The following is a 14,883-nucleotide window of genomic DNA, read 5'->3' on the forward strand; positions in this document are numbered from 1 at the left end:
TGGCGTAGAGAATGAACTCGTTCTCCTCTGCAAGAACAGGCAGCGCCTTGTTTAGACGCCTCTGGCCATTTTAGGCTACTCAAGGGGCAAAAAGAAAATACCAGGTGTTTTTTTCTTACCCGACTGTACGTTTTAGCACCCCCGCGTAACGGAGGCAAAGGCCCTTTGTCTCAGCAGGATTAGGTTAACGAGAACGCGCTAATAGCCTTATGCGGGTCCCACGCGCACGCTCATGCCCAGGAACACACTGCGGCCGTTGTTTGTCCCAGGGGCTGAAGGAGGAGGTAAGGACGGCAAAAACAGTCCTGACCCCTTCCTTCCCATGTTAGCGTGCTGCCAATTAGAAACAAAATTCTGATCTCCTGTTCCTCAAAAATCTCATAAAAAAGGTGGGAGTGATGTAAATCTGCAAGTCCTAGGGGACCCTGGCACCGCAGTTAGTATCCCAGAGTGGGTTTTGTTTCTAATTTGCACAGAATCGAGCGTAATGGGATCCTGGTCCGGGACAAAGTCTCCCGGGCATTAGCACACTACCGGTAAAGTCCAGTAACGCTATTAATGAGTAAGGCTAATGTCAATAAGTAACTCTGGCTGTGCATCCCTAATGAGATTATACGGAGATAAGAAACAGATACTGTACATGAAAGTGTTACCATGGTGCGAGCCAACACGTATCTGAAGATGATCAGCAAATACTCTGGGAACACAGCACTTCAAAGCCCAGCCCAGTGGGGACTGCAGGTTTATTTTTCAGTCAGCAGGGCCCTTCTCAGCATGACTTACACAGCTCTCCAAATAGCTCAAGAGGGCTCGGAGGGGTGAATAACATGTCAGGCTCTGAACAAGGAGGAAAACTAAGCACGGCATTGGCGTGAGTCCCAGCACAGGGAACGCTTTCCCACGCACCCCCCGGGCCGTTTTGCACCTGGAATATCTTTTGCACCCTGAAAAATCTTAGGACGATGCAGGGAAACCTCACGCTGGCAGGGCTGGCTGCTCTGCAGCGCTGTGGCTCTGCTCAGCCACGGCCCCGGGCTCGCCCTGCCCGCAGCACCAGCTCAGCTGCCCCGTCCCTTACATGAGCCTCTTCCCTGTCTCAGGCTCGCTCTCAAGCTGCTGCGCCGCAGCATGCTAATCACGCAGCTCATGACAGCAGATTAAATTAAAGCTGTAATGAGCAGAATGCAAATAACTTTGGCAGCACAGAGGCACGAGACCGTTTCACTGCCTCGTACGTTTGAGAGGAGAAAATAAGGACAGAGGCGAAGTCTGGCAGGGATGTGTGTGAGGACTAAAGGGCAGCGTCTGGCCCCAAATAGTACGGTGGCCTGTCTCAGAGTGCTATCTTCCCAAGGGTTTCTCCAGGACGGGGGTATCTTTGGTCACGTCTTTCTGGTTGGGTTCAAGCCCGCTACAGTGAGGACATGACCGGGATAAGAGGGTTCCTGCCCGCAGCCCGCTCTGGAGGCTTCAGCCTCCTGTGACTTCAGGAGCAGGGAGGGCTCTGCACCGCAGGCTGAAGCTGCTCCTGAGCAGGTCCCTCAGAAGCTCTCTGGCCCCTGGACAGGACAGGAGATGATGGATTTGTAACCCACCGAGGCATTTCGGCTCCTGTGTCACAGGTTTTGTCTGAGAGCCCTCTGGGAATTTGTGCGTGGTCCCTCAGGCACCAGCCAAAGGTTTTATGAATGAAGCCCTTGTTGCCCACAGCAATCCTGTACATACTCACCAGCTAGCGGGCACGGTACCAGCTCCCCTTCGAGCCGCAACTCGATGTCTCCACCTGTACAAGTGTCCCCAGAGATCTTTCGGTAGCTGCAACATATACAGCCAGGCAGTTTATTTCATGGAAACTGTTAACACACCATCACGAGCAGCAAGAATAAGCAGTGGTGCTTAGCTGCAATGGATGTCCAAACATGCAATTCGTTTACTACCACTCATGGGGCGTTTGTGTGGGGGGTTTGGGGTTGTTTGGGGTTTTTTCAATCACCAATAGCATAAATCCCCAGCATTTGGAAGATCAGGTACCCCTCCCAAGTACAACACATACCCTCGAGTCTTCTTGTAAGTTGAGCCAACAGGGCAAGGGACTGGCGGGTCGTACGGTTTCCCAGCAAATTCAGGGTCAGGAACGCAAACTTCTAACGATAAGTCGTCGCTCAGTTTAAAGCCAAAATCACTGCAAGGAGAAGAAAGGTGTAAGGAGGGAAGGGGAGAAGGAAAAAATGCAGCCATGCTATACTATTACTCCTCTTCTATTTTTGTATAGAAGTTTTAAGAACCCAAAGTATCTCAGCAGTCCATTCATTTATTATCAGTATTTAGCTGCATAATAATATCTTACAGCCAGACAGCTTCTGTCTTTCAAGACATTGTGCAAATCAGCCTGCCAGTGGCTGAGCAGACTAGGGTAGGTGAGCCAGCATGCCCTCAAAATCTGGCTCCAAGCCCCAGTTTTCCTGCTAGCTGCCTTAGGTCACTGATGTGTGTCTTGGCTTTTCCTGTCGATAAAATGGGAGTTGTACTGCGTCTGTTCTTTGGAAAACGCCCTGGAAGAGGTTATGTCAGTCTGATTTTGCAAGGAGTCCAGGGCTGTGATTCTGAGGCAGGAATCAGATCCCACCAGCCCTATTTCCAGTCTGCTCATGACAAGCCAGACTCCTTTCCAGTCTCTGCCTCGGCATCGGACAGGCAGGTCTGAACCCCTGTCCTTAACTGCGTGTACTGGGCACTCGCGTGGTCTGGCTGTGAGCTCTGCTGAAGGTCCAGTCTCTGAAAAACAGTTCACTTACTAAGCCCAAACATTTGCATCAGATTGCCAGAGTGTTTCCTAATCCCAAGAGCTATGCAGTGTCAGCAATGGGCAAATTGCAGATAAAAATGATATAGCAGGGCCAGTGGCATCCCTGCGGCTAAAGGGTTACTAAGCATTTTAGTGGAGGATCTCTATATGTGATGGGAAATTGTCTGCCAACATTTGAAAGAAGGTGATGGATTAACAATACTTCCCTCTTCTACAGAAGCCTTCAGGGGCTCCCAGAAGGCTCTAGAGACATTAATTAAGTCTCATGCCCCATTATTAATGAAGGGATGTTTTCAGTCTATTTAGTTTCCTCCTTGCTATAAAATCAAGCAGCGATACAAAGAGCTAAGTAAATTGGATGTTTGTGCACTTTGAGCGATTGGTCACAGATATCTATCTCAAACTTAAAATCCAGACTAAAAGAAATTAATTGGTATGTACCATTCAAAGTCTTCCCTTGTACAAGAGCAGTTGGAGACCATGACAGGCCTGTCAAAATCTTCCCCATTGAAACAGGTCGCATGAGGAGTCCTCCTTTTGAAAACGGTTTTATGCCCCAGTAAGCATTCATTGCCTCGCTCGTCGGAGGGTGACCACAGTTTGTAGTCGTTCTCTGTGCAAGGGACCCCTAAGAGAAGCAAAAGGGTTGGGGTAAAGAAAGGCATAGTCCTTGCTGCAACCCAGACCAAGGGTTTAAAAGCAAGAGAGCCGTAGATGTCCCTTGGTGGCTGCTGCCGATGCGTGCCCGGCAAGGATGTGCAAAGCGCAGTACCTGTGCCAGCGCCGCGCTCCGGGGACACACAGAGAGCCTTGCTCTCAGAGGAGGTGCAAAAGACCTCTCGGGGGGAGCTGCAGGCTCCAAGCAGCCAGCCCTGCCTCCGAGGAGGCTGCGTTAACCTCGGCTTCTTGCCATGGCTAGTGGATTCGAGACCCAGGATGCTCGGAGTGAGGGCAGGCGCGCTGGCACCCACCCATGCACCATGATAATGCCAATTGCCCCTTCCCTCTCCCCGCCCCCCTCTGGCACAAAACGAGCGGTTTCCCTCTGATTGCAAGGCTCTAGCCCTGGTCCGAAAGAAAAGGCAAAGCATTTCAGCTCAGAGCGTGCAGCGGCACTCGGTGACAGGAGGCAACAAGCAGTGACAGTGTATTTGCAATGCCTCATTTAAATGAAGTTGTTCTGGTTACCAAACAGATCTGTTTCTAACAAAACGTCAAGGGAATCAGTTATAAATTTTAGTCAAGCAAATTCCTCTGCTGGGTTTAACTGCTCTTTGATTAAAATGCTGCCTTGCAATCAAAGCTGAAGTGGGTTATAAAACATTCATAGGCACAAGCCTTCAGAACGTTTTTTTTCCCTTTTCCTTTTCAACAAATCCCTCAGCGAGGAGGGAGGGGGTATGGGGAGAGCGCAGGGGACACGAGTGCCTTCAGCAGCCGTGTCCACGTGGACAAGAGACACAAGGGACAGGGCGCCCAAACGCGGGTGGTGGTACTGCAGCCGAGCGCAGCCCCCGCAGGCGATGCCCTCTCTCAATGCTTGTCAGTGGGATTCTAACTGCCTTAAATGATTTAAATAGTTTGGTTAATAGCCTGAGGTCTCTAGGTTGATTTGGGCTTCCAAAAACCCCTCCCGCGTCCCCTCCTCGCTCTCAGCCCCCCGGAGATGGTATGGCAAAATCTCACGGGGGTGCTCGGGGCAGGCTGTGCGGTGTGGGGACCGGCTGCTTTCAGGAGAGGGCTTATTAGTGTGCATAACCTGCAAAACCACGGGATGGAGGCAGGACGGCTCTCCCACCTGCACAACCAGTCAGCGACGGCTCTGTCGCCCGTCCCCTTACCCAGCACGTCAGTGGTGTTGATCTGCAGTATCAGCCAGCTGTGGCCATTCTCTTTGTACGAGCCAAAGATGGTGAATATGGTGCTCTTCTCCCCAGGCTCAGTAAGCAGGCCGTACACAAACACCGGCTTCTCTGAGAAAGTGAACGTTTTCCAGGTTTCCCCTTCGTTTGTGCTGTACCTGGAGAAAGCAGATTGGGAGGGCTGCCAGGGGCAGGTCCTGCCCACCGCAGGGTACGCTCTCCCGGCCCCAGCCCGAGCACCCGAAGCAATGCCCCTGCCCTGCCACTTACTTGAGCTGGTCGGTCTCGGTGCCTTGCGCGATGGCCACGAGAATGCCACCGTGGTCGCCCCAGGTGTAATAGTGGGGTCCAGACAGCGCCTGGAAGAGAAATGGTGCCAAGGGGTGTTTCAGAGCAGGGCGGAATTAAGGGAGAAACTTGGCTGGAAAGCGTGCTTTGTCCGAAATGCTGCCTGACCCGTGCTAACGTTTCGGGTCGCCTGGGCTGAGGCAAGTTTCTGGAGGTGCCAGAGATTCAAGTGTTTATGGGCCAACATCTGCTGTCAAGAGCAGCCAGCCCAATTTCCCTAAATATATAGCTGTGCTTAAGAGCAGCACTGCGCCCTGGACTCTCCTTTTCCCGTGCTGTGCGCAGGGAAAGAATTAATGGACAAAGTGCCGTTACATGAAGCCAGAGTCAATCGCCTCCCCTCTCAGCCTGCAACTCTTTGCCATGTCTGCGAGGCCTTCCTAGGACTGCAGATAAGTGTCGGTTTTCAGGCTGTAAGGTTTTCTGAATGCTCAAAGAGAAACGGAGCCGTGGCGTGCAAAAATCCACCCTGTAGAAAGAAACTTGTATTTCACGCTCACCTCCAGCTCTAGTGACCACCAACACAAAAATCACCTTTACTTTTTCCTATCTGGGGAGCCCAGGGCAGCTCAGGATGAAACCAGAGAGCTTGTACGTGCCTGGCCCTGCTCACAGTACATGCTAACACACTTGGGGATGTTCTTGCACAGGACACCGAATGCATTGTTTCTTTCTTTTTGGCGCTGTGAGACCGTACCAGTGATCTGGAGAGCAACGAGCCTTCCAGCCTGCTGCTTGCCAAAGCCGAGGGGAAGGAGTTGTGTTACTGCTTCTCAGCTGAGGAACTACACTGCTGGGTCATTCTGCACCTCCGCTCACAATACAAAGGGCCCGAATAAGTCAGGAGCTCGGCATTGTTAACTGCGGGTCAACGCTTCCTCGGCATGTTTTAATTGCACTTCTATGCAAACCTGCCTGCGAGCCAGGGGAGGTTGGCACCTGAAAGTCTCAGCTTTCGGCTACGCTTCCCTGGCCGTGAGCGCTCCTTGCTGCAGGGCTCCCGCAGGGAGAATCGGCGGGTGCCCAGGCCGCTCCCCAGCCGAATGCCGGAGGCGCCCGCCCTCAGCCGGGGCCAGCCTCTGAACCGCGGTTGGCTTTGGCAGCAGCCAGACCTGTGGCGTGTCCCCACCGCCGCTGCAGCTGCCCAGACATTAACCCAGACCGCGCAGCACTTACGGGAGGAGAAGGAGGCCATTTAATTCACGGGATTAAATAGCTTGCAGATGTTGAAATACCATATTACACTCGCAGCAGAATGCACAGGGAGACCACAAATACTGCCGCAGACCAGAACACCCACTTAGTAAACAGCATCAAACTCCCCATAAACCGAGGGCAACATCCCATTTTTCTGGAAGATGCCAGAGCCTCCCCAGACACTCTCACATACAAAGTCCTGGCTGTCAGTTCTGTCTAAAAGAGGCCAGATGCCCCATGCCAGGGGCAAGTCCTGCCAGTTGAAGAAAACAAATGGAGGAGGGAGCTCTCCTGCATTTGAACCCACCGCCTTCACCACGAGGCTCACCTCTATGCCAACCCATGCCTGATCCTTCATCTAAAGACCTTTTTGCCTTGGTCTCAAGGGATGTTCAGCAACTTCCAGCCCTTGGATGCGTACATGGAGGTCACCTTTCACGCCCGAAGGCTGAACGTCACTTGTCTACATTGCTGCTGATGTCCTACGTGCTGCACCACCGCCTTGGCTGAGCTGGCAAGCAAAAGAGTGGCCTTACCTCCCTCCACCTTGCTCCGGCACTGCTTGAGACATAGACGTTGGTTTTCCTTGCCATGTTCTTGCCAACGGAGCCTAGGAGAACAGGAGAAATCATTCTTCTCAAGAAATGCAAAGCAATTGCTTAAAATGAAGCCAGACACCTCTAAACTATTTTTATCTGTGAACAAAATGACAACGATTGAGGAGCTGATTCTTCACACTATAAACTAATCCCTTCAAAAGCAAGAATTTTAAAGACAATTACAAGTTTTAAAAGCAGCTGGGGAAGAATCTATGGCTAGAAACATGATCAAACAAAATGTGCAAATGTTTTCTTCAGTAAAAGAGCGAGACAAACAGGAATTTCTATATGTTCAAGAAACCCTTCATGTGGATAGTGGCAGGAAAGAGGATCAGAATAAAGTAGGCAAGTTTTCTCACGTCACTGTGCACCAGTAAAATATACATGCTGTAATTACTGTATGGGGACTGCAACAGAGAAGGGACAGCAAAATGTACAGTTTAATTGCATTTTTGTAACCTGCAAATACAAACTAGATGCTGCCAAGTTCTTCACGTCCTGAAAACAACGCGCCCCAAGCCCCTGCGCGGCTGCGAGAAGGAAAGCGGTACCGGTGGCGATGATGAGTCCCGGCGCCGACTCCTTGGAGAGAATGGGCATCCTACGCAGCTGGAAATTAAGCAGCTGGCTCAGGCGCTGGGCCAGGTGGAGAGAGCAGCCCTGAGACAACTGGAAAAGCAAAACACCGTGGCATTAAACCTTTGTCCCGCGCTCACCCGTGCCCTCGTCCCACCTAGTCTGGCCCTCTCCGCTTGGAAAGGCGAGGAGGGACTCCCTCGCGGCGGGATTGCCGTTTCAGCCTCTTTTTGCGGGGCGTTTCTCCCGCGCTCGCCCCCCTGCCCCTTCTCGCCCCGTGCTACCTCGCAGTCTATCTGCTCCCCGTAGCGCGTCTGCGCCGGGGGCTGCAGCAGCTCCCAGGTGCCCCCCTTGTCAAAGGTGATGACGGAGCGCATGTTCTCCTCGCTGAAGGAGCCGTTGATCAGGGTGGCGATGTAGACGCCCCGCACGCCTTCAACGCGATGGAAGTCTGCAAAGGGCTCGTTGGCAAAATACCTGCGTGGAAATGCAAAGGCTGGGATCAGTGAATCGCAGCCTCCCTGGGGCTGGGGAGTGGGGGACTCTCACGCCCAGGGATCAGGGCAATGCTTTGATGAAACAGAGCCAAAAACTACAGAGGCTTTGGCCGATGTTCTCATTTACCACAGACAATTAGGTCTCACATTACCTGACCAAGGTGTCACTTCCAGCTCCTCCCGGGCTGTAGTAGAGTACGTTTTCTAAAGACAGGGAGAACTTCAGGCCTTCTGCCTCCGAAATGTAGAGGTTGGTACGGTTGTTATCGTGGCTGACACACACAAATACCTGGTCCTCCGAGGCGTCGGCAACATAATATTCCTTTGGGATGTAAATGACAGGCGAGCAGGCTTCATACGTGTGGGCATACAAGCAGGGTTTACATACGGACCAGTCTAGCATTTACTCTTAGCTAGCTGAAAGTTAATTCTTTCATCCACCCATTTGTACTTTTTCCACTTGGCAAGCAGGTATTTTCCCTCTGCTTTTTCTTTTGTGTTTCTGCTCCAGCGATCCCTCACAACCCACTGGCAAAGTCCCTGGGAGCAGCGTTGTGTGCCAAGCCCCATCGGTGCCGGATCTCCCTCTGCCTGGACCCCACCGAGGCCAGGGGCATCTCGCAGCCGGGAGCGCGCCCCGCTGCTCTGCCAAATGCCTAGCGTACTTCTCGGGCTCTCCTTTGTCCCTGCCAGACTGGGGACACCACAGCACGTCTGGTTCACGGATCACAGACTCTTTGCAAACCCTGGCTGTCCCCCTGGGCTTCCTCTGCCTGCAAAGAAGACATGCTCCGGGCCATGCCGGTGGAACCGGCGCATGCTCAGCGACCTAGCGGCCCACGCCATGGGAAGAGGTAAGGTCCCCAAAAGCAGAGCTAAAGCATGGAGCACGGAGATCAGCCCCTCTCTGGGTATCTGGGCTTTGCTGCTGTCACCAGTGCCGGAGGAAGTTGGTGGCCGTCTCTTTCCAGACAGCCTCACACCCAGGACAGTACTGGCCCTGCACAGTGCTCTGAGTACTCCAGTATTTCTCCAGAGACATGAATCGCTAGAATAAAGTACCATCATGTAAACCACAAGATCACCCTAACATGAGTTTTTGCTCAGCCAACCCCCCCAAACAGGGTCACACGAGGTCCCTTCCCCGCTCCAACTCCTGCAGTGTCTGGTGAAACACAGAGAACTGCTGTTGACATCTAAGGGCATCCTTGGTAAAGGAGGGAGAGAGGAGGTCTTCTCGGAAATCACCGCTTACCTTAATTGGATGCTTGGTTACAAACTGTGCCACACGCATCGGCTTGCGGTTGAAGGAAACCCAGAGCTGGACCGAAGGCGGCTGCGAGCTGCCTAGCAAACGCTGCGGCAGAGCAGAGGGACACGTTAGGAGTAGCTCTCGCCCCCGAAAGCACCCTCGTCTCCAGCAGTGGCCAAAAGGCAGACTGAGGCAAACCCACGAACCGCGTGCCTGGGACTTCACCCTCCCTGCGTGCGGGCAAAGCGTGGCAGCTGGGACTGACGGTGGGGAGCAGCGCTCCCCGCTCATGATTTACATCGCTGCAGCCAGCGCTCAGCAAGGAGAGAAATTGCCCTTTCTGGCCGGTCGGGTGGAGGTAGGGAGGCTGGTTTTAATTCCTCCTCTTTCTGCAGAGCAGCCTGTCCTTTCCTTCCTATTTTTAACGATTTGCACAAAATGAAAGGCACCAGCGTGAAGTCAAAAAAGTGAAAAGCTGGGGGCAACCTATTTCATACAGGATGCCAACGGTAAGAACCCAAACCCAGATTTAGGCTCCAAAAATAAGTGGCCTGATTTTCCTAGTCTCCGTATCCCTAAGCAACCGTGCCTCCTGCGGAGAGGAGCAGCAGTCAGAGTCCTCCGTGCCTCTGCCACCCAGCCTGTCTGCTCCCCAGCGCCACTCCTGCTGCGGCCAAGGCTTGATGCAAGTGCCCGATTCCGGACCTGGGGATATAATTTCCAAATCAGGGGTTTGCAGCCAGGCTGGCCTCCCTCCCAGCCTCTGTGTTTCCCATCGGTCTTTGCCTCGGCATGGAATACGGGTGATTTAAATGTTGTTTAGTGTAACACCAGTCATTAGAGCTGTAGGAGAAAGCACGATGGTGGCCCCTGGGACACCTGAGCCCTCCAGAAGCAGGAAGAACTCTGAAGAACCCCTAAATTGAGTTCATGCTTGGAAAGGTCCCAACTCAAACCGCTTCATGCTTTCAGGACGCTGTGCCCAGTGGCTCCTCCACAGAGACATGGACCATCTCCCGTGTTTCACCCAACACCAAGAACAAGCCTAAATAAAATCTTCTGCAAACCACAGCAGGCACAGGGCCAAGGGGATGGGCCCCAAGAGCTGCAGGCTGTACTACCGGCAAGAGAGACTGCTGAGAAACTGAAAGTGCTCTGCAAACACATCCCCTGCAAGCACCGGACACCGCTGCGGCTGCTCGGGTGGCTGGAGGTGACACGCTTGCTGCTTACTGCCTAGGAAACCTTATACGGCTTTGCAAGGAGTCACCCTAAATGGCAAAGGTTGCTCCTTAAAACAGACTCAAAGGCAGTAGCAGGGGGAAAAGCAATGCTGGCATTTTCTAAAAAGAAAACTGCTCCTTAACTTCTAGAAGGAATAGGACTCTACCCCTCCGGTGTCATGTCTCTGATCATCTGTAAAGGACTTGCCCTCAGTGAAAGCTTCAGAAAGTATAGGGGGACCAAAAGACCACTGTCACTCACCTGCATCCTCTTTCCTAAGGAAAGCAAACCGAAAATCCAGCTCTATTACCAGGCTGGAGCACATCAGGCTGCTTGGACCTAGTCCACGTTTGATGGTAATCCTCTCTGACAAGCGGCCTCCTAACCCCTGAGCTGCCGAGCCACATCCACCCTTCCCCTGCCATCCCCGCCTCGCCTGCCTTCCCCAGCATCCTCTGATTTTCCCTGGGACCCAGCACTTTGCAGTCTGACCTATTTCTGCCCAGCCTGCTGAATGCAAGTGTACGGAAACGCCGCCGCTCCGAGCCCCGCCGGGAGAGCGGCATCGGTAGATATTGCTTTGTCCACGGCAGCGCTAGGTCAAGCGGGGAAGGCAGCTGCAGGTAGTCTGAGCGACACCTCCACGACAAGCTAAACGCGAGGTCCGAAGGCTGCGAGGTACAGCAGCGAGTAGCGGCGTCCCTAGCAAATGCTCTCACTGCGCTTTAGACGCAGGTCCCAGCTGAAAGCAGAGCTACCGCCTGGTACTGTGCGTCAACCATCACCCTCGGCGGTGAATTGCTCGCGTGGTACTTACCACGGACTTTGTTGCAAACATGTATTTGTCCCTGAGCTGGAAGTCTTCAACATCTTCCAGGATTATTTCTTTATTTTCTCGGCTTTGAAAGAAATCAGTGCTGCGAATGACAGTTGAGGCCCCAGAAGGCTCATGCCGCTCAACATACACTGTATTGGGCTTATCGTAGGGCTCAACTCCCCTGGAAAGAATAAAAAAGGTGGTGGTGGTGGTATTTCTGCACTCACAGAGTAACACAGAAGGCAGCGGGTACCAAGGAGCAGGAGCCCTTTCAAGAGATGGGGTGGGCGTGCAAGACCCGGGGGGGAAGGTGGAGTATCCCCGGGTGCCTGTGTCGGTGGCTTTCTCCCGTCACACCGTGATGCCACATCCCCGTGGCACAGGGTCTCTGCTGGGCGAGGGGAGCAGGGGGCCGGGCCCAGAGCATGCTTTGGTACCCAGGTCCTTGGTTTGTGCACGGCAGCAAATGAGGCAAGAAGTGAGGAGTGAGAGAAGACAGGAGCTGGGCGTAACGCACAAGTGTGATACGTACCAAGAAAAAGACTTCACGTGTTCCTGAATCATTATCCAGGTCTGGCCAAAATCATCTGATTTCCAGAGCTGCAACGACAAAGGTGAGAGATGCCAGTGGGACTGGGCAACCAAACAGACCCAATCCGCTAAGAGACGCAATCTCAGGCAGCAAAGGCAGGATGGACGTGCATCCATCGCAAAACCATGAACTACTTTGATGACCCCTCTCTATGTGGCAGCTACCCAAAGCAACAGCAATCTTTCTACCTGCAGGAGAATAATCCGAACAGGAAAAAATTGTGCTTTAGTCTCCTATCAGAAAGATTTCCCACTGTCTGTTGATCCACCTGGTTTTACACTAACTCAGAAATAAAAATAACGTGTTATAATGTACTTGTGGAGTGCGTTAGCAAGGGTAAATATCTGGGTAGAGCTGTCTCCCCCTCAGAGGCCGTTACAACCCCAAGCACAGCGACACGCTGTTGTTGCAGATCTGCGGGCATCAGTAAGGCAAAGGTCAAGAGGAGAGATAGTATCTTTCATTGCACCAACGAAAGCAGCAGCAATAAACACGCCAGGCCGCAGCCACATCAGCTCCTCTGCGGATCCCATCCCTCGAAGGGCACGTGTCTCTGAAACCTGCCTGGTTTTTTTCTAAGCGCTATGATGGCACCCGAGCTGCAACTTTTGCCTCTTTTTTGCAGGTACGCGGATATGGCCAGCCTGACTCCAGCCTCGACAGTCAGTCCAGCAGCCCACCCAGCAAAGGTACCGCTCCCGGCCAGCTCTGTCCCCCCAGGAAGGCATCAACCGGCACCCAGCACGCACCCTGCTACAACCAGACTTGAAACAGCGCGGGCTGTGCACGTACCCTGCTCGACTGTCCCCATTCACATGTTGGGGGATGGTTGTTTCATCTCCAGGTTTTGCTTACACTGCCTGTGCCTGCAGCACCTATCTGAAGGTGCTGTAATTATTTACAAACTACCCAGAAGCTCCAGGGGAAAAAAAAGCGTTTGTTTTCAAGAAGCAATTTGTTATGCAAGACCCAAAGCCAAACCACATGCCCGCATGAAATACTGCAGAGGTCAGTCCTGGCTCAGCTGCCAGCACTCCGCGGCGAGTTACGACCGCAACAGTCGGGGAGATCGATACTGTCAGGAGCAGTGCGGATGAAGGACCAGCATAAATATAAATGAACAAACAGGGAAAGGAAGCATTTACGGCGGCCATCTGCAGGTACTATATCCTCACCGCTCCAGAGGTCAGAAACCAGGCGGATCTGTAAGGAAGGGGGTGTCCTGGCCAATTTGGGACAGCTCTGCATACAGTAACCCAAGGTCAGACACTCTGGGCGGTCAAAGCACGAACTGATGCGGCGCCGGCACGAGGCAGGGTGGCTCTTGGCACGCCGTAAGGGCGGTGGGGCACGCGACAGGCCAGGGGAATGCCACAGCAGGGTAGAGGCAGGCTGCTGGCCCTCCCGTCTAAGCAGAAGTGTTCACCTGTTTTTTAGGATGAGACCTGTCGAAGCCCAAGAGGAGGTTGGGGTTCCTGCCGTGCAGGAGGAGGTCTGCTGCTCTGAAGGGAATTGAGAAGCCCTGAATATTGTTGCAGAAGTTGGTGGTGATCCAGAGGTACGGGACGAAGGCATCCACGAAGATATACTGGGAAGAGAGGGACCGATAAGGAAGAAGGAAAGCAGGCGGTCACCCTCCAGAAGGTCAGAGCAGAGCTCAGGCTAGCAGTAAGAAAGGCACACGTCCCGGGGGAGCCTTGGGGAGGGCAAATTCCGGACGAGGGGAATTTGCCTGCCCCAGCCACCCCCCTCCTGCCACACTCCGATGCTCCTGAGCATCACAGAGCCATACCGGAGGTACGGCAGTGTGCCTGGCACATCCCGCCTCTGCCCCAAGGACCCCCGGGATGGCCCGAGGGGCTCTCCCGGGAAGCAAGAGGACCGTGCAAAAACAGCCTCCAGCCTGCGGGAGGGACCCGTCCCTCCCCGCTGCCGCAGCAGAAGGGCCCATGTGAGCACCTGCCCTGTGCAAAGGCGGGTTTTCAGCGTGACCCATGGATCTGGGTGGGGGTGGCCGCACACCCAGTTCCTCTGGCCCGAGGGCCGTGCCACGTCCACGCTATCGGCGGCAATAAAGCGATGCGGCCCCGCTGGCATCGGCTGCTGCATCCTCACCCTCTTGTTGTCGGCCGGGCTGTGGTAGAACTGGGCGATGGCCACCTCGCTGCTGTTCCCCCCGCTGAAGCTGAACTTCTCCGAAATCTTCTTAAAACTCTTCCCGTAGTCATAAGACACATAAACCTGCAAAGGAGAAGCCCCAGCGTGAGGAGTGCAAAGCTCTTGTTTCTCTTCTGACAGATTTGGTAAAAATTCAGAAAACTCCAGGGGAGGAAAGCCTTAGAGATTGGCCGAGCCAGCCTTTCCGGGCTCGAACCCGTGGGGCAACACAGAGGATATTAAATTTTTTTTTTCTGCCTCTGCACTCAAACTCACGGGCCTTTCTTTCACCTTCCCAGCACACGAGAGAAAGGCAGGCTGTAGCTCAGCAGCCCCCCGCACAGAAGCAGAGAAGGCCCCCGGGACAGTGCCAGGTTGCAGTACTTACGTCGCTGTTTTTGGGACCCAGCAAAGACAGGCTGTCTCTGGCCAAGGCCACGATCACGTTGCTCTTCTCTCCCGCCCAGTGAACGACCATCTGATTGTGGGAATCATTGAGGCTGACCTGCAACGCCAAGGAAGAGGGCACCCTGAGCCAAAGCCTCACCCGCAGGGACAGTCGGAGAGCAGCTGCCAACACCCGCTCATACTGCTCCTCCTCGGAACTGCACAGAGTTTGGGGAAACTCATTCAAACCACAGGCAGAAATAGTCCAGAAGGAAAAAAGCAGAGGGCACTGCGTGTCCGGCTCTTCAGACCTCGGAAGGCCTGGGAGGTGTGCTCGTGGGCATGCTGGGGTGAGCTCAGCTCCAGCCCGGAGTGCTAAAACGCAATGGGATAGCCCACGGCTGTCGGGTGCGCACTAAGGGCTTTATCTTTCCATCACCACTTTCCGAGGTTGCTATGCCTTCATCCCGCTCCCACCTCTCATTAAAAGCCACCCCCCCCATTTAAAGCAAACCAGCGGCCGCTCGTCAGGACGGGGGCTGGAAACCTACGCCAACATGAAGGGGATT

The 14,883-nt window shown here is 53.6% G+C and overlaps 1 protein-coding gene across 1 annotated transcript in view; it reads right to left on the minus strand.

The window, feature by feature from the left end:
• SORL1 (sortilin-related receptor, L(DLR class) A repeats containing) overlaps positions 1 to 14,429 on the minus strand; it is a 38,720-nt gene extending 24,291 nt beyond the window's left edge. Inside the window, exons 1-16 of the mRNA XM_009572613.1 lie at positions 14,316 to 14,429; positions 13,886 to 14,011; positions 13,197 to 13,358; positions 11,711 to 11,778; positions 11,179 to 11,359; positions 9,141 to 9,242; positions 8,038 to 8,207; positions 7,673 to 7,865; positions 7,364 to 7,481; positions 6,750 to 6,823; positions 4,939 to 5,027; positions 4,648 to 4,826; positions 3,248 to 3,434; positions 2,054 to 2,182; positions 1,730 to 1,815; positions 5 to 27 (exon numbers count right to left, since the gene is read on the minus strand). Of these exons, the coding sequence (XP_009570908.1) occupies positions 5 to 27; positions 1,730 to 1,815; positions 2,054 to 2,182; positions 3,248 to 3,434; positions 4,648 to 4,826; positions 4,939 to 5,027; positions 6,750 to 6,823; positions 7,364 to 7,481; positions 7,673 to 7,865; positions 8,038 to 8,207; positions 9,141 to 9,242; positions 11,179 to 11,359; positions 11,711 to 11,778; positions 13,197 to 13,358; positions 13,886 to 14,011; positions 14,316 to 14,405 (1,977 nt within the window). The 5' untranslated portion in view covers positions 14,406 to 14,429. The remainder of the gene's footprint in view (positions 1 to 4; positions 28 to 1,729; positions 1,816 to 2,053; positions 2,183 to 3,247; positions 3,435 to 4,647; positions 4,827 to 4,938; positions 5,028 to 6,749; positions 6,824 to 7,363; positions 7,482 to 7,672; positions 7,866 to 8,037; positions 8,208 to 9,140; positions 9,243 to 11,178; positions 11,360 to 11,710; positions 11,779 to 13,196; positions 13,359 to 13,885; positions 14,012 to 14,315) is intronic.
• Positions 14,430 to 14,883: the final 454 nt, after the last annotated feature.

This window comes from Fulmarus glacialis, unplaced genomic scaffold (genome assembly GCF_000690835.1).
Source record: "Fulmarus glacialis isolate BGI_N327 unplaced genomic scaffold, ASM69083v1 scaffold27142, whole genome shotgun sequence".
NCBI lineage: Eukaryota > Metazoa > Chordata > Aves > Procellariiformes > Procellariidae > Fulmarus > Fulmarus glacialis.